The following is a 19195-nucleotide window of genomic DNA, read 5'->3' as shown; positions in this document are numbered from 1 at the left end:
GAAATACTGTTGGTCGCTTAAAGCAAAAGAAAGGAAATCAAGAATATAGAGGAGAGTAGACGCACAAGACAGTTCCTGCCCTTGTGGATTTTACAAATCTGCCAGGGAGACAGGTGGCCAATAGAGTTAGTTACAAATAGTGGGAGCGGGGGGAGAGACGGAGAGACAAATAAATGCCCAAAAAAGGGAATAAAAGAGTGTATGGATCGCTGTGTTCACAAGTGCTAAGGTTATGCTGGATTCAGTCAGTTCTTCTATAATGTAGTCCTAGAGAACCTTGTGTTCAAGAAAACTCCTGTTTTGTACTCACACCTTGGTCGACACCAAGGACACATGCAAAATGTTTCTTCCAAAACATCGCATTGTATCCGAACAGACGTGTGTTGTAAGAAGAATGTCCCCTAATTCCTCAGTATCATTCTGTCCAAGATTAAAACACATTATGGAAGAACTGCCTGGACACAAGTGTTAAGGATGGCTGAATAGACCTAAATGTTTAATCACTCTACTACTAATTGGCTCCAAGTGAATCGGGTAATCTCTTGGTACCGCAATTGAAAATAAAGATGGTCATCTCTGGGTAGACATGTCCTAAAACACTTGAGAGGAAATTTGGAAAAGCAGTAACTTCCTGTGGATCCCACTTCTGCCAGGATCTTTCTGATCCCAGTCGAGCAAGCAATTAATAAATCCAGGGGACGGTTTGACCGGTGGTGGGGAATCTCAGTGGGTTGACATTTAAATGGGCCACCATGTACCAGTGAGCCCACTGGGCTACGAATTCTCAAAAGGTTGTGAAAGAACACTTTAGAGATGATTTGGAAAAAGTTGTTCTTGGATTTAAATTATATGGGCTAATGCACTGAATCCCTTCATCGGATGTTTTTAACGTCTTGTTTCCAAAATGTTTCCCAGCTCCATGGTGATCCGTGATCTCACCTTGCGGAGTGCTGCCAGCTTTGGATCCTTCCACCTGATTCGCCTGCTCTACGACGAGTACATGTTTTATCTGGTCGAGCATCGGGTTGCTGAAGCCACCGGGGAGATGCCAATCGCTGTCATGGGCGAGGTGAGAACCCTCTCCGTCAAGGTGTCGATGTCTCTGGCCGAGAGTGAAAATGTCTCTGGGCTATTGCCCTGTTTACTGTTATCGATCATTGCTCTCATTTTGGATCTGTAAGAGTGCAGTCTCCTAAAGATGAAGTAATTGAAGTCAATGAACATTTACTCGTAACTTCTGAAGAGAAAATTGCCTGTTAGGCTGCCAAGTTAATAATTGTCTTTTAAAAACACAACTTAGAGAGAAATGCAAGGGGCAGTGTGGGGTGGTTGGGTAGATGGATTCCAGTGGTAAACTACAGGTTGAAGTTCAGAGGCATGCTAGGTTGTAGGAGACCCATATGCCTCTTGACGAGGGCTATTCCGTAAATCCTTCCTGTTTATACTAATTTTCGCACGGATCTAAAATGTTAAAACGAAGTGCGGTGGGGGGGATGTTATTTTATCTAAAACAATGAGCACGGGACCTATATTCAGATTCCTAGGCCATATTACCTCCCATACATATATGTATATATTTATATGTGTGTGTGTGTGTGTGTATTTTACATATATATATATATATATATATAAATAAAGAGAGAGAGAGTGCCCAAAAAATTAAATCTACCGCATGACTTTGCCTTTAAACCACCCTGTGTGGTCTGACTACTTCCTTTGCCTTCCAGTCAAAGATTCTTTTCCAGACTTGGACCCTCGCTAACATACCTAATGTTCTCTCAGGTTTTCTTCCACTGTGTCTTCTCCTGCCATTATGGTCCTTTGTGCTTGCAATTTCTCTACTTGTCATTGCATGTGAGTTTTTCTTGTGTCCCTCATAGAATGCAGACTCGAAGGGACCAGGGACCATATCTTGTTTTCTCCTCTGAAGCACTCTACAATCCAGTCTTTTCCCCATTATAATTCTCTTCTTTAGGCATTCTGTTGCAGTTTTTTTTACAGTTCCTTAAAAGTAATGCTCCAAAGTTTACCTTAGCTTAAGCACCTCCCTTCCTCTCTCACTTAACCTCTGAATAATAATGTGTGATATTTGCTGAAGACTTGTACTGTTCTAAGTGCTGCGGGAGATACCTTACCGTACCATCAGATCAGACACAATCTCTGTCCCACATTGGCTCACAGTCTAAGGGGAAGGTAAATATTTTGACTGACTTGAATAGAGTGATTAAAAGCCCATTTCAATTTAGCATTAATGACGGACTGAATAAGATGTCCAAGATAGCACTTTGAAAATAAAGTGGTTATGTATATACACATAAAAACTAACTCTAAATCTCTTATTATTTGTATATATTTACATCCAGTTCTCTTGTAATGCAAGGATTGCATTCCTGCAGAATCCCCTTCAAGGCGTGTGTTTTAATACCTCATCCAAAGCTGCATGCGTGCACACAATCACTCCTCCTCACACTCTAGCACATTATATCCAGACAGAATCAATCAATCAGTGGTATTTATTGAGCACCTACTGTTCACAGAGCACTGTACCAAGTGCCTGGGAGAGTACAGTAGAGTAAGTAGACATGATCCCTGGCCTCAAGGAGTTTATAATCTAGCAGGGGAGATAGCCAGAACACAGAATGAAATGATGATTAAAAAACAAATGCAGTAAGTATAGTTACATTGCTGTTTGGTCCTGAAACTATATATGTTGGATTTTTAATCACTGTTTAGAAGATATCTATGTTTGTATCGGTCATTTTTTCGGCTCTCGGGGATCTATGAATGCTCTTTACTGGATTTCCCTTGGGAAACACTGCTTCATTTTGTGCTCTTTTGCTTAACACTACTTCTGTGGGATAGATAGTAGAGAGATAATGCTGATGAGTGCTTTAAAGCCAATGATCAGAAGTTTCTGTTTGACACAAGGATGAATGGGTAATCATGGGAAGTTTCTGAGGAGTGGAGAGACACATGCAGAATGACATTTTAGAAAGATGATATAAGCAACAGAGGGAATATAGACTGGAGAGGAGAGAGGATAGAAGCGTGGAGACCACTGAGGAGACTGATACGGTAATCAAGTTGGGTCATTCATTCATTCAGATGTATTTACTGAGCACTTACTGTGTGCAGAGCACTGGACTAAGCGCTTGGGGAAGGGTAATGTGACAATAAACAGACACATTCCCTGCCCACCACAAGTTTACAGTCTAGAGGGGGATGACAGGCATTAATATAAATAAACGAATTACAGATATGGACATAAGTGCTGGCGGGCTAGGAGAGGGGATGAACAAAGGGAGCAAGTCTGGGTGATGCGGAAGGGAGTGGAAGAAGAGGAAAGGAGAGCTTAGTCAGGGAAGGCCTCTTGGAGGAGATGTGCCTTTGATAAGGCTTTGAAGTGGGGGAGAGTAATTGTCGGATCCAAGGAGGGAGGGCATTCCGGGCCAGAGGCAGGATGTGGGCGAAGAGTCGCTGGCGAGATAGACAAGATCAAGGTACAATGAGAAGGTTAGCATTAGAGAAGCGCAGAGTGTAGGAGAGTAGCGAGATGGGGTAGGAGGGGACAAGGGTTATGACAAGCACCCGGGCCGGGATGGAGGCCGTTTTTCTCTCCTTATGGTATTTGTTAAGTGTTTACTATATGTCAGGCACCATACTAAGTCTGGGTATTGCGGAAGGGAGTGGAAGAAGAGGAAAGGAGAGCTTAGTCAGGGAAGGCCTCTTGGAGGAGATGTGCCTTTGATAAGGCTTTGAAGCAGGGGAGGGTAATTGTCTGTCGGATCCGAGGAGGGAGGGCATTCCGGGCCAGAGGCAGGATGTGAGCGAAGAGTTGCTGGCGAGATAGACGAGATCAAGGTACAATGAGAAGGTTAGCATTAGAGGAGCGCAGAGTGTAGGAGAGTAGCGAGATGGGGTAGGAGGGGACAAGGGTTATGACAAGCACCCGGGCCGGGATGGAGGCCGTTTTTCTCTCCTTATGGTATTTGTTAAGCGTTTACTATATGTCAGGCACCGTACTAAGCGCTGGGGTAGATACAAGCTAATCAAGTTGGACACAGTCCATGTCCCCCATGAGGCGCACAGTCTTAATCCTCATTTTACAGATGAAGTAACTGAGGCACAGAGAAGTTAAGTGACTTGCCCAGGTCACACAGCGGACAAGTGGTGGAGCCAGGATAAGAACCCCAGTCCTGTTGATTCCCAGGCCCATGCTCTATCCACTAGGCCTCATTGCTTCGCTTGATTGGAGAAGAAGAGGTCATTCCAGGAAATGCCGTGGAAAGGAAAACAGAATTTAGCCCCAGACTGAATGTGAGACTTGAAAGAGAACAAGGAATCAAGAAACAGGTTGAGGGCTTCGAAAACAAAGAGGATGGTGATGGAGGAGCAGAGGATTTGGTAGGGAAGATGCAGAGTTCAGGTTGGTGTTTCTGCCTATGCCCAGGAGAGTCAGGAAAACCAGGAGAGAACTGTTTATGAAACCAAGATTAGATAGCATTTCCAGGAGGAGGGAGTGATCCATAATATCAAAGGCAGCTGAGAGGTTCAGTGGATAAGGACGGAGTAGAGTCCATTAGATTTGGCAAGAAGGAGATCATTGGTGACCTTGGAGAGAACAGTCTCAGGGCAATAAAGAAGGGCGGAAACCAGATTGCAGCGGGCCAAGAAGGGGGTTCAGAGCGAGAGCAACGGAGGCAGTGAATGTATACGACCTTTCCAGGAGTTTAAACAGGAGCGGGAGCCAGAAAATGGGGCAGTAATTAATATGGGAGAGCGGTGAGTGTATTTGAAGGTAGAGGGAAAAGAACCATCAGAGATTAAGTGATTGAAGATGGTGGTTAGGGAAGGAAGGAATGTGGGAGCGAGTGACCGTAGAAGGTGAGAGGGGATAGTGTCAGGCACGGATTTTGAAAGCAGGTGGAAGTTCTCCCTGATCAGTCAGGACTGGGCATAATCTGGATGTACAAAAGTGCAGAGAGTTTACAGAGGGGTGTTTAAATGGTCTGCGATTGTACTGTATTACACTTGGATTCTTGGGCTTCTTGAAGGGACTGAATTGAAGTTCACTCTCAGGAGATAGGCCTGCGTGCTGTGGGTCTTTGTGGGTCTCCAATGATAATAATAATAATGATGGCATTTATTAAGCACTTACTGTGTGCAAAGCACTATTCTAAGCACTGGGGAGGTTACAAGGTGATCAGGTTGTCTCTGGGGGGTTCACAGTCTTCATCCCCATTTTACAGATGAGGTAACTGAGGCCCAGAGACGTGAAGTGACTTGCCCAAAGTCCCACAGCTGACACTTGGCGGAGCCTGGATTTGAACCCGTGACCCCTAACTCCACGGCCCGGGTTCTCTCCATCGAGCCACGCTGCTTCTCCGTGGTGGCCTGGGGATAAGGTGTTGGCTGCTTCCCAACACGGGTTTAACTCCACACCAGCCCAGCCTCAGTTGTGCCTAAATGGATAGATTTTCATCAGTAAATAGAGTCGTACCTGCCCCTCGCCCCACATGAAGAGGGAGAAGAGTGGCTGTCTTTTTTCCCCTAGTAGATGGTGCAGCTGCCACTAAAGCAGAAAGTTCCTTCTGAAGAACAGGATGAGTTTGAGAAATCAGCCTCCTCATCATCATCATCAATCGTATTTATCGAGCGCTTACTATGTGCAGAGCACTGTACTAAGCGCTTGGGAAGTACAAATTGGCAACATATAGAGACAGTCCCTACCCAACAGTGGGCTCACAGTCTAAAAGGGGGAGACAGAGAACAAAACCAAACATACTAACAAAATAAAATAAATGGAATAGATATGTACAAGTAAAATAAATAAATAAATAAATAGAGTAATAAATATGTACAAACATATATACAGGTGCTGTGGGGAAGGGAAGGAGGTAAGAAGGGGGGGATGGAGAGGGGGATGAGGGGGAGAGGAAGGAAGGGGCTCAGTCTGGGAAGGCCTCCTGGAGGAGGTGAGCTCTCAATAGGGCCTTGAAGGGAGGAAGAGAGCTAGCTTGGCGGATGGGCAGAGGGAGGGCATTCCAGGCCCGGGAAAATTCCAGGCCATGCCAAATTGGAAGTCCACAGGTTTCGGGAGTCGTGGACTGAGGCACCCAGTCTAGTCGGCAAAGCTATGCTGGTATCTCGTCCCCTTTATAGCCTCGACTCCTAGACCTGCGGGTACATCCAGCTTCTTGAGCCTTTTCATCGGCATTAACCCGAAAGCCACACTGGAAATCAAAGGCGGGAGAGAATCACGAACAAGGTGCTGGACGTCACCCCAACCCAGCTCTGCCGAGTGAGCCACAGAGAGCAGCAGGGTATCCGAGAAGCTGCTGTATTGTGAAGTGACATGGGGAATTTCTAGGCGAGGAGGACTCTCCACCCCACACTCCTTTTGTTCTGCATTGTACTATATCTATATTTCGATTCTTTCTTTCACCTCTAGACGGCAAGCTCGATGAGGGCAGGGAACGTGTCCACCAACTCTGTTGTATTGTACTTGTATTCGTCATCATCATCATCAATCGTATTTATTGAGCGCTTACTATGTGCAGAGCACTGTACTAAGCGCTTGGGAAGTACAAATTGGCAACATATAGAGACAGTCCCTACCCAACAGTGGGCTCACAGTCTAAAAGGGGGAGACAGAGAACAAAACCAAACATACTAACAAAATAAAATAAATAGAATAGATATGTACAAGTAAAATAAATAAATAAATAAATGGAGTAATAAATATGTACAAACATATATACATATATACAGGTGCTGTGGGGAAGGGAAGGAGGTAAGATGGGGGATGGAGAGGGGGACGAGGGGGAGAGGAAGGAAGGGGCTCAGTCTGGGAAGGCCTCCTGGAGGAGGTGAACTCTCAGTAGGGCCTTGTAGAGAAGCAGTGTGGCTCAGTGGAAAGAGCACGGGCTTTGGAGTCCAAGGTCATGGGTTCAAATCCTGGCTCCGCCAACTGTCAGCTGTGTGACTTTGGGCAAGTCACTTCACTTCTCTGGGCCTCAGTTCCCTCATCTGGAAAATGGGGATTAAGACTGTGAGCCCTCTGTGGCACAACCTGATCACCTTGTAACCTCCCCAGCGCTTAGAACAGTGCTTTGCACATAGTAAGCGCTTAACAAATGCCATCATTATTATTATTATTATTATTGTAACCTCCCCAGCGTTTATAACAGTGCTTTGCACATAGTAAGCGCTTAATAAATGCCATCATTATTATTCTTATTATTATTATTACTTTCCCAAGCGCTTGCAATACAGTAAGTGCTGATTAAATACAATTGATTGATTGACCTTTTTAATTCTGACCTTAGCGACCACCATCAAAACACACTTCCCTTGATGATGTTGATGATATTTGTTAAGCGCTTACTATGTGCCAAGCACTGGGGTGGGATCAGTGGCGGCTGCCGAGGCTCAAATGAGCACTTAAGCACTTTGATGATTATGCCAGCCCCACACAGCACTTATGAGCGTATCCTTAATCTCTGCCATTTCCCCTGTCTGGAATTGATTCTAACAACCAATCCATCGTATTTATTGAGCGCTTACTGTGCACAGAGCGCTGTACTAAGTGCTTGGGAAAGTACAACATAACAATACAGCAGACACGTTCCCTGTCCATTGTATTATCCGTCTCCCCCTGTAGAATGTAACCCTGTGGGCAGGGATCACTGTGTGTCATTTACTTTGCCAGGTGCTTACTACAGTGCCCTGCCCACTAAATACCACTGATAGATGAGCGATGAAAGAAAGAAAAACCAAAATACCAAACGACAGAGTCCAGCTCTGTACAAAAGGGATGTGGCAGGAGAGCAAAAAAGCTGCAGGGACCGAAGAGGCCGGGGGGTCGGTACTAATTATGGTACTTGTTAAGCGCTTACTATGTGTCACAGTCTTTTAGACTGTGAGCCCACTCTTTTAGACTGTGAGCCCACTGTTGGGTAGGGACTGTCTCTATATGTTGCCAATTTGTACTTCCCAAGTGCTTAGTACAGTGCTCTGCACACAGTAAGCGCTCAATAAATACGATTGATGGATTGATTGATTGCCAAGCACTGTTTTTAGGGCTGGTGTAGATACAAGATAATCGGGATGGAAACATAGGGCTCACAGTCTAAGCGCCGAGTATAAATTTGGTTAGTAGTACCGTTAAGAGGGTGAGCCCCATATGGGACTGTGTCCAACCCGATTAACTTGTCTCCACCCCAGCGCTTAGAACAGTGCTTGACGTGTAGTAAGCACTTAACAAATACCGTAAAAAAAAGAACTTCCTCCTCCAGCAAGATGTGGTCCATTCCAGTGCCTCGCAAATGAAGGGACTGAAGGAATGAAGGTAAGAGATCTCAGAGACAGAAGCTGCTGTTGGAAATGAAGCCCAGGAATCCTGGCATCCGGCCTCGTGTACGGTAACCTGAGGCCCTGACCACAGGGATGTGCAGAGGCGAAACGAAGGCTGCTGTTCAGCCTAACTTAGACAGATTCTCCGTTGTCGTGGAAAAATCACTACCGCAGTCAGCAGAACGAACTTCTGCGGCCTCCTGCAAAGCCTCATAATCATATTACAAGTCCTCATTTAGTTTGTGCCTGTGGGGTTATGCTTAGAATTGCTTTAGTGATGGTTAACTTCCAGTGTATAACGCAGAAAGGAATTTCACATTACTTTTTCAGAGGATCTGGAACAGATACTAAGCTGTTACGTGCGAGTCTATAGGAGAATGTACCCAATTCAACCGTATTTTCAAGGAACGTGACCCTACTGTATCATGGGGTGCGCGTGCCAACACGTAGACACAGTCTTATGTAGTTGGAAAGGGGAATGCAAATAGATTTCAAACATGGTGTGTTTCCAGGTTGCTTTGTTTTGTTTTGTTTTTTGGTGGGTGGGAGAGAGCTGGTTTTTGTTTATGTTTTTAGAGAGAGGTTTTCTCCAGCAGAAATGTGCATGTCTGAAATCTGCAGGGGCAAAGCAAACCTGGTCCATGCAGAAACACCCACCCACCCACACATATGTGAGCGCACAGGATAGCCTAGTATAGACAAGGATAATTTTTATGGAGTCGCGTAGTCAGTCATTGGTATTTATTGAGCGCTTGCTGTGTGTAGAGCACTGTACTAAGCGCTTGGGAGCAACAATATAACAACAAACAGACACATTTCCTGCCCACGGAGCACACTGCCCTCTGATCCCACCCCCCTCCCACCCTCTCTCCCTCTAGATGATGCATGCCCACCTAGAGGCAGGCTGAACCAGGCCTGCTGATTCAACTAGGAACCTTTTCGCTTGGCTCTTTTCCTCCCCACAGCCACCTGTTTCTCTTTTCCCTCAGCTCCAGTGACCTTCTGCTCCAGCCCACCTCGCAGACTCACCAACTTGGACACACACTCAGTCTCATCATCTCTAGTCACTGAACAATCTCTAACCTCGTCGACTGAAATTCCTCTATCCACTCACAACCGCCTCATTTGCCTTCTCTCCCACACACCCGCTCCCCACAAATCTTTCCTAGGCCCTCACAGAAACCTCTGATCTCTCAACGCCCCCTCCACTTTACCAAAGCCATCTTGCTCCGTTTGGTCTCCATATCCACCAGTCCTTCTCTGATGTACAAACCCACGCCCTCAACTCCATCCTCTCCGCTGAACGCAACTCCCCGGCTCCCCTGTCCCTGTTCCTGCCCTTCCCAAACCGGAACCGTGGATGACCTCTACAGTATGCATCCTTCACTCCTGTGCACAAACTGCGGAGTGACACTGTTGGAAATCCACGACCAGGCTGAGTGACACTGTTGGAAATCCACGACCAGGCTGACCTCATCCATCTCAAACTCATCCTCATCTGCTTTAATTCTGTCCTCTCCTCCACTTGCAACAATACTTCCTTATCTTTATTATCCCTTGCCCACTGCCCGCTCCAGTTATATTAGGCTTTTAACCCCTTCCTCAAACCCCCTGTGCCTCTGTCTCCCCCATTTCTTGCCCCTATGACCTTGCCACTTATTTCACTGATTAAACTGAAACCATCAGATGTTGTCTCTGTAAAATTTTCCCTGTACAATCCACTCCTCTCCTCCTCCTGTCCCCTCTTTGAGTTTCCCATCTTTCCCAGCAGCATCGCAAGATCTCCCTTCCCTCAAAATCTACTCCATCCACCTGCACCTCCAACCCCATCCCCGTGCACCGTATTAAAAACTTACCACCTCCCTTCTTCCCTCCCTGCCATTTTCAACCACTCACTCTCCAACATCTCCTTCCCCACTGCTTTCAAACACGTCCATGTATCCCCCATCCTGAAAAAATGCACGAATCTCCATTTGGCACCATACAGAATGTAAACTAAAGCTAGCTAAAATGCTCCAAGGATTTTTTTGTGAGTTTTCTCTTCAAAGTACAATGATCTCATTTTTTTTTCTTTCCCTATCTGCTCCTCTTCTTCCCAGTTATCCCCCAATCTCCACAAACTCCCATTTGCATCCTTTCCCTGCTCCCTGTCCTTGCCACCTGGCTTTCCCACTGGATCTCTGGTCCTGAGTTTAGGGCCTTGAGGTCTCCCTTTCTCTCCCCATAACCCTGCCTAAGTGTGTGTATTTATGTGTTTGTGTGTGTGTGTCTTTGTGCCTGCATATGCAATTTTAATATGCATCATTTTCTTGTTCATGTCCTAATGTGGCTGGGGGGTGGTGGGGAGAGGGAGGAGAGGAAGGTTTCTATATGTGCTTTCTGCTTTATTTCCTTTCTGCGTCGTCTATGCCCTTGGATAATAATAATAATGGCATCTATTAAGTGCTTACTATGTGCAAAGCACTGTTCTGATCTGTACCCTTTGGGCATTTGGTATCCACCCCACCCTCAGCCCCACAGTACTCAATGTACATATCCATAAATTGCTTATTTTATTGTCTCTTTCCCCTCTAGATTGTAAGCTCCCTGTGGGCAGGGAGCGTGCCTACCAACTCTGTTGTACTGTGCTCTCCCAAGTACTTAATACAGTGCTCTGCACACAGTAAGGGCTCAACTTCTAGACTGTAAGCCCATTGTGGGCAGGGATTGTCTCTCTTTGTTGCTGAATTGTACTTTCCAAGAGCTTAGTACAGTGCTCTACACACAGTAAGCGCTCAGTAAATACGATCGAACGAATGAATAACTGCAACTGATGGATTGATTGATTGCTTTCCCAGGGATGTCTGTATCTTTTCCTATGTTAGTGATAGTGGTTACCTGTGGGTGGATGACTAGAGACATATGACGCCCATGTGTCAATCCCCATAACGTTAGCTCGGTGCTGTACATTAGGTTTGTTTTGTATAGATTCAGGCCAAAAAACAATATTTTCTGGCAGAAGATTATTTGAACAAATGGGCCTGCCCTATGCAAGCGTGGTTAAAGTTAACTAACGTTTCCTAGGCAATAATATTCTTGCTAAATGATCCCTCTGAATCATCGGAAGTCTTGCTGTAGTGTAAGTGATGCACTGGGACAGAGTTTTTATTGTTATGATATTGATGATGATGATGATAGTAGTAATAGTATTTGATGGATGCTTACTATTTGCCAAGCTTTGGGAAGATACAGTCAACTTAGATGCAGTTCCTGTCCCACATCAATCAATCAGTGGTATTGATTACCTGCTTACTTTGTGCAGAGCACTGGACTAAGCACTTGGGAGAGTTGAATAGATTTGGTAGATACCGATCCCTGCCCTTGAGGATCTTACTGTGGTTCGCAGTCTAAAGGGGAGGGAGAACAGGTGTTTAATCCTCATTTTACCAGTGAGGAAACTGAGCCCCAGAGAAGAGCCCACTCTTTTAGACTGTGAGCCCACTCTTTTAGACTGTGAGCCCACTGTTGGGTAGGGACTGTCTCTATATGTTGCCAGTTTGTACTTCCCAAGCGCTTAGTACAGTGCTCTGCACATAGTAAGCGCTCAATAAATACGATTGATGATGATGATGATTTCCCCATGGTCCCACAGCAGGTGTATTCTAGTTGTTAAAAATTGGGTACAATTTTTTTAGGTCTAAGAATTAGACAAAAGTAAAAGGTTTTGCCAATTGCAGATTATTTTTGAAGTTCATCTCAAGAAAATAAAATCCCCTCCCTCCACCCCCTTTCCCCTCTCCATCTAAGGGACTAAAATAGTTCAAAGAACATTATGGGTTGTAAGCTCATGGTGGGCAGGGAATGTGTCTACCCAACTCTGTTGTATTGTACTCTCCCAGGTGCTTAGTACAGTGCTCCGCTCACAGAAAGTGCTCAGTAAATACCATCGATTGATTGATCGCAAGTGGCAGAGCTGAGATTAGAGCCCGGGGCTCCTGACTCCCCGAGTCCTCTGCTCTTTCCACTAGGACATGCTGCTTCTCAGCTCAGAAAGATGTGTAGTGTTATTCTCAAATGACACGTGCTTGAATGTTTATGTGAACTCATTATATAGTAGCCAACAAGCAATTTTCTAGTTCTCTTTTCCAGGATGTGTACTCCTCTTAAACTGTGGAATTCTTTTTCTTCTTTTTTCTCTTTAGTTCAATGACCTTACTTCCTTGTCAGTAACACTGCTGGATAAAGGTGGGTTCTCACATTTATTTGTTTATTTTTACTGGCTGTAGTATTCTGCTGTGCACCAAAGGAGATTGAGGTTTAGTCTGTGGGATTGTCCTCCCTTTTTCCAGCCCACAGTGAACCTGGTGAGTGAGGGGGACAGGCTAGGGTGAGACAGAGCAGGGCAGCATCAAGCCCAGTGGATGGAGGAGGCAGTAGGTGGGGAATCCCACGTGGATTGGGTCCATCTATTTACGTTTTCCTAAACTGAAAACGTGGTCCAGAAAATGGGCCCCGTAGCAGAGTCCCTGCCTGGTGTTCCTTCCTTAGAAAGAATTGAGACTGATTATCTCAGTGACTAAGGTCCTGAACTCCCTTACCCTTACTGTTCACCTCCTCTTTCTCAGATGGCTCCTTCCCCTTGGCCCTCAAACTCACCCAAGTCCCGTCTCTACTAAAAAAGGCTCCTCCGGTTCCCCTGGCCTCTTCAGACTATCACCCTGTCTCCCTCCTCCCTTTCACGTCCTACCTCCTAGAAAGGATGATCTGCATCCACTGCCTTCACTTTGTTGCCACTAACTCTCTTCTTGAACCTCTACAATCAGGTTTCCACCCCCTTCACTTCACCGAGACTACTCTCCAAAGTCACCAACGACCTCCTCATAGTCAAGTTCAACAGGCTCTACTCTGTCCTAATCCTCCTCGAGCTCTCTGCCACCTTCGACACTGTTGACCACCCTCTTCTCCTTGGACCACAATCAGATCTTGGTTTTGCCAACATGGTACTCTCCGGGTTCTCCGCCTACCTCTCCAACTGCTCCTTCTCAGTTTCTTTTGCTGGTTCATCTTTCACCTCTTATCCCCTAGCAAGACTCTGTTCTGGATCCTACTCGCCTTGGTCTACACTCAGTCTCGCACGGAGCTCAACCACTGGCATGACGTTTATACACCTCTATGCAGATGATTCCTAAGTCTACCTCTCAGTCGATCAATTAATCAGTGGTATTTATTGAGCGCTTACCACGAGCAGAGCACCATACTAAGCGCCTGGGAGAGGACAATATGAAACAATTGGTAGACACAGTCTCTGCCCACCAGGAGCTTGCAGTCTAGACGGGGAAACAGACATTAAAGTAATTGTGGATATATCTACGTAAGTGTTGTGGGGCCGAGGGTGGGGTGAATTCCAGGTGCAGAGGCAACGCAGAAGGGAGAGGGACTAGGGAAAATGAGGGTATAGTCAGGGAAGGCTTCTTGGAGGAGATGGGATTTTAATAAGGCTCTGAAGATGGGGAGAGCGGTGGTCTCTCAAGCCCTGACCTCTCCCTCGCCCTTCAATCTTAAAGCTCTCTTGGCTTCCAATGCTACTTCAGTCAATCAACCAGTAGTATGAGCACCACTGAGCACTTAGTATGTGCAGAGCACTGTAGTAAGCGTCTAGAAGAGTACAACAGAACGAACGTACATGATTCCCTCCCTCAGAGAGCTTACAGTCTAGCCGGGGAGACAGGCACTAAACTAAATTACAGATGAGAGAAAGTAGTAAAGCACATAAATGGTGCAGGGTGTTGTGAGTACTTGAAGTGGCAGTTGGGGAATCCAAAATGGGGAGATTATAAATCAATTAGGGGACGGCCTCCAGGAGGTGATGTGGTTTCAGAAGGATTTTGAAGGTGAAGAGAGCAATAGTCTGTTAGATATGAAGAGGGAGGGAGTTCCAGGCAGGCAAGGGGGAAAATGTAAGCTAGTGGTTGGCACCAGGAGAGATGAGAGTGAGGCACCGTGAGTAGGTTGCCTGGAGAGGAACAAAGAATATTGGCTGAGATGTGGGAAGGAGGAAAGAGTGGATAAGAGAGAAATGGGCATCCATTTAAGGGTTTTTAGGCACGGGGAGACTTGTGTTTTAAACAGATGATATGGGTGAAGCATGGACTGGAGTGGATAGAGACAGGGAGATCAGCATGGAGGGTGGATGTCTCATTGGCATCTCAAACTCAACACATCCAAAACGGAACCTCTCACTTTCCCTCCAAAACCCTTCTTTCTTCCCAGCTTTCCCATCTCTGTAAATACCACCATCATCCTCTGTGTCCCAGAAGCCTCCAGTCTTGGTATCATCCTTGATTCCTTCCTGTCTTTCAGCCCTCACATTCGGTCTCCTGCCAAATCGCTACAATTCTCTCTCCAAAACATTTCCTGGATCCGCCCCTTCCTCTCCCCCCAATAAGCCACCACCATGGTTCAAGCATTTTCACGTCCCAGTTCAACTCCTCGTGGTACTATCAACTGTCAGCCTCCTTGTGGTCTCCCTGCCTCCAGCCTCTTCCTTCTCTGGTCTGGAATCCGGGCTGCTGCCTGGGTCATTTTTCCGAAGCAGCGGGGCCTAGCGGAAAGAGCCCGGGCCTAGGAGTCAGAGGACCCGGGGCCCCAGCCCCGGCCCCACCGCTTGCCTGCTGTGTGACCTTGGGCAAGTCCCTTAACTTCTCTGGGCCTCAGTTTCCTCAATTGTAAAATGGCCCAGGATTTGATTCAATAATTCCTACTTAGACTGTGAGTACCATGTGAAACGGGGCCGTGTCTGACCTGATGAACTTGTATCTAGAGCAGTCCCTGACACACGGTAAGCGCTTAACAAGTACCTTAGAAAAGCAGCCAAAAGCCATCACTCAGCACACATCTCTCCACTCCTCATAAACCTCCAGTGGCTGCTCTTCTTCGTCCACATCAACCAAAATGCCCTACCATTGACTTCAAGGCTTTCCACCAGCTTACTCCATTTTATAGATAAGCTCTTCTGGTCATCCACTCTGTCCAACTTGTACTCTTCATCCCCTCCAAGCTCACCTCCTAACTGTTCTCTCATTTCGCCTGCCTCCAACCCCTCACTCATGCCATTCCCCACCCACCGAGCCTGGAATCACCTCACCATCCAAATCCACCAGCCCTTCAAAGCCTTCCCCAAATCCCACCTCCTCCATCTAGCCTTCCCCAGTTTAACAGCCAGCACCTGTAGTCTCAACCCAGCTACCCCTCTAGCACTTATGTAGTTATTTATGCCCATGCTCGGCTCGTGGAGCTACGCGAATACTCTGTCGGTCACCCGATTATTTATTCTGGTTCCACTATAGATATGTTTATGCGTCCTCCTTTAGAGTGTAAGCTGCTTGAGGGCAACGAACATAGCTTGGGTTTTTACTGTTCTTTCGCAAGTGTTCAGGGCAGTGAATACCCTTGCTACTGCTACTAAATTGGGAGCCGTGCCTTGCCCTGAGCACTTGGGAGTGACAGTGTAGCAAGGTACATATATATACACATACATATGTACGTATATATATATATATGAATACATATACAGCTGTTTGTATGAGAAAGGAAAGGAAGAGAGAGGGATTGGGGGTGGTGAGGGGCAGGGTTTCTTTGTGGGTGGCTGTGATTTGCTGGAAGTCTTTCCCCCCAACCTCCAGTGCTCTGCACCTCAGGAAAAACCTCAGTGTATAATGACCACTCTTCCTCTTTTTTTCCCGTTGCTGAAACTGCAAATGGCCTTCATCAGATGACCTCAGTGACCTCGGAAGTGAAGCAGAAGTAGATTCCCAGAGCATGAGTGAGCCACCGGTGAAGAGGGAGCTCAGTGACCCGAGCCACTCGCTGCAGGAAATCTAGCACTTTTAACATGCTTTTAGCAGAAGAAATTTCCAGACATTTCATAGAGTCTTGAATTTATGTTTTCTTGTTTTCCAGATATTAGTGCCTCTCTTAGTTTATTTTCATGTTTACTCCTCAAGAAAGGGCTGGAGAGGTGGCCCTAGATATGTAGAGATAAATGTAGTATTCTTAAAGGGGAAAGCAGCTTATGAAGCAGGACAGAAATGCAGATTGGAAGTGGAGGTGGAATCCTGTGAAAAGAAGTCCACTTCTTGTTCCACTCCTCTTGAATGCATTTTCTCCTCTGGCATTGCAAAACCCAGGGGCCAAGTCCAGAGCAAATTGATAGTCACATTTGAGATGACAAAAGTTTCAAGAGGAATTTGCTTTGGTCTTTTAGTGTTCCCCTCGTCATAGTCACATAAATGCACATTCATGCAACCGTTCCCAGTTTTCACTGTGACTGCAAAGCAGGCAGAGCAGGAAAGGAAAGTGACCACGTCCTCTGCCTCACCACATATATGATGCCTGTTAGACTTTATTATCCAGGTTGGTCACATGGCTCACGCTCTATAGCGAAGGTGACATGGTCTCTTGTTTATAAATGGTGAAATGGTCTCTTGTTTATAAATGGTGAAATGGTCTCTTGTTTATAAGTGGATGGGATGATTTTTCCCGGCTATGCGTGATGTTTGCATAGATTCCTTTCAGGTTCCGTTGACAGAGATGTTCTCTCCGCGACCATTTCACCCGCTGAGCAGCGGATTGGATCTGAGATGAACAGGCAAGCTTAGAACTTGGAATACCCTGATGTGGGCTGGACAGTTTCTGCCTGCCTCTAGAAATACCAAAGGATTTTATAGAAATAGCTAGCCTCCAACTTCATTCTAGCTTCTGTTTAAGCTCTAAAGCCTATTGGTGTGAAGACAAAATTAAAGCACAATATAGCCTTTAGATAACCTTCTTTCGGGGTGGGGAGGAGAAGAAAACAATAGCCAATAAGCTTCAGCAGTTGGATGTATATGAGTTGGAAGAGTAAGGGGAAGGCGTTTCGTTTGTTTGTTTGATTTCTCTGCTCTCTTTAAGGTCGTACGTTACATCGTGACAAATTCCCGAATACCTGCATTAAAATTAAACTGAGTCAGGGTATTCGTTCCCGTGCTGTGACTTCCAAAGCCAGCTAGCCTTTTCACTGTTATTCTAGTTTCCTAGCCAGGAGAGAAACAAAGTCCTCGAAGTCAGTCATCCTGAGCTAATAATCCTTGAGCAGTCTGGTGGCTGAAGGTCCGAGGACGGGCCTCCGCCCCGGCCTTCTTCTGGCTTCCTCCATTCAACTACAAAGCATTCTCTTTATAATCTTGAAAACGTTCCACTTCAGGTTTTTCAAAATCACTGGCACGTAACGTTTGCCTTTTTCTAGCTGTGCGGTAACAATACTGTATTGGAACTTGCTGTAAACAAACAAACAAAAATCCCTTCTGGTTTAGTAAGTTCTATCGTAAGAAATATAATAGTTTATTTCCAGAAGCGTGTTTATACTAGTAGTTTTGTGTTCAGAAACATGTTTATGCTGGTAGTTTTGTGCTCAGATACATGTTTATACTGGTAGTATTGTGTTCTGTTTTGTTTTGCAAAACTTCCTTCTAAATGTGCTAGGGTATATTCTATCTCAAATACTTTTCTCGTTCGTGCAGAAGGTACTAACACAACTGATGCCATTTTCACTTATTACTGGAGAAGTGGAAGGAAGGAGGGGTAAGGTGGTAACCCACCCCTCCATTCCTATGCACAGAAGAAGCCTAGGCTGAAAGTTTCAGTACGTTGAAGATGAGAGAAAAGCAGAGAAAAGATATTTTTATTTTAAAAACAACCTAACAGTTTAAAATGCTTGTCTTGTTCGGTGTTTTAAGACTCTAAATTTCGATTTACCTGAAAGAAGTTTTAAGCAATACCTCCTTTTCTGGAAGAAATTGATGTTAATTGTCAGTCATGTCATTTTCATGGAATTGGTGTCTCTCTAAGATCGTGACCAATAAGGAAATACGTTTCCATCTAACGCTAAAGTATATTCCTTTGTAAGATTCCAACATGGAGACAATTAGATAAGAATAAAGTGCAGGTGTGAACTACGGTGACATATTTTCAGTCAACTGCTTTGTTAAGTGCCAAAACTGATGGGCACAATCTTGTTTACACTTTCATAGCGGCAATAAACATATTTGATGCACCTGTTTCTGAAACAGATCTTGCTGCAAGCTAAGATTTTTCTTTCTCAGTCACTGTGTTCCCAATGACGTTACACTCGGCTTCCCCAGGCCTGACCTCTGGAAGAGCTACTTTTGGTCAGGGGACCTTTCCCGGTGGAAGCACGGTCCACGGGGGACGATGTGGCCGATGCCTTCCCCTACCTCCAGCCCCCACCCCCAGTCTTCTGACCTGGACTCCCGGACTTGCTCATTCGAGATCTGACAAGATCTGAGAGGTTCCAGTTGGTGAAAAGACCCCAAGTAGGGGCTTTGGGGCCTATTAGCTCTCTGAAACCCATCCTTTCCCAACTGTCACGCCACCAGCCCCTAAAATCCCTGCTCCCTTCTTACTCTCGTGCTCAAAATGAAAAATTTTGAGAGGAGACGCCTTAATGGTTCTAATCATGGGGACTTTAACCCCACCGGGCAAAGTGAAATAATAATTTTGGAGGCTTTGGCAAATACATTGTCCTATAATGCCACCCGATTGCCCCGCAGCCTCGCAGAACTCCCTGTGACAGAAAACTTCCACCGTCTCTCTCTGTGTCCTAGGTTTCGGGTACATGTGCACAGCCATTTCTTCCAACAGCGCTGAGTGCTACCTTCAAACAGAGGTGTGTCATGGGGAGAACGGTCCCTAATTCTCGCGTCAAATTCCATATAAAACACAGAATAGAAAGACACATTTTGGCAGGACGGAGTGCACTGTCCCACCCGGACTGCCTGCCAGTGGTTAAACTGCTCTCTGAGGT

General features: G+C 45.8%; 1 protein-coding gene across 4 annotated transcripts in view; it reads left to right on the top strand.

The window, feature by feature from the left end:
* Positions 1-18437, top strand: part of RFX2 (regulatory factor X2) — a 182068-nt gene extending 163631 nt beyond the window's left edge. For all 4 annotated transcript variants that reach the window (XM_038740367.1, XM_038740369.1, XM_038740368.1 and 1 more), the window contains 3 exons: positions 916-1069; positions 12537-12579; positions 16106-18437. In XM_038740367.1, coding sequence (XP_038596295.1) covers positions 916-1069; positions 12537-12579; positions 16106-16215 — 307 coding nt within the window. In that variant the 3' untranslated portion in view covers positions 16216-18437. The remainder of the gene's footprint in view (positions 1-915; positions 1070-12536; positions 12580-16105) is intronic.
* The last annotated feature ends 758 nt before the right edge of the window (positions 18438-19195 follow it).

The sequence above is a fragment of the Tachyglossus aculeatus genome, chromosome X1 (assembly GCF_015852505.1).
Source record: "Tachyglossus aculeatus isolate mTacAcu1 chromosome X1, mTacAcu1.pri, whole genome shotgun sequence".
Taxonomy (NCBI): Eukaryota; Metazoa; Chordata; class Mammalia; order Monotremata; family Tachyglossidae; genus Tachyglossus; species Tachyglossus aculeatus.
This window is presented reverse-complemented; position numbering and strand designations above follow the sequence as displayed.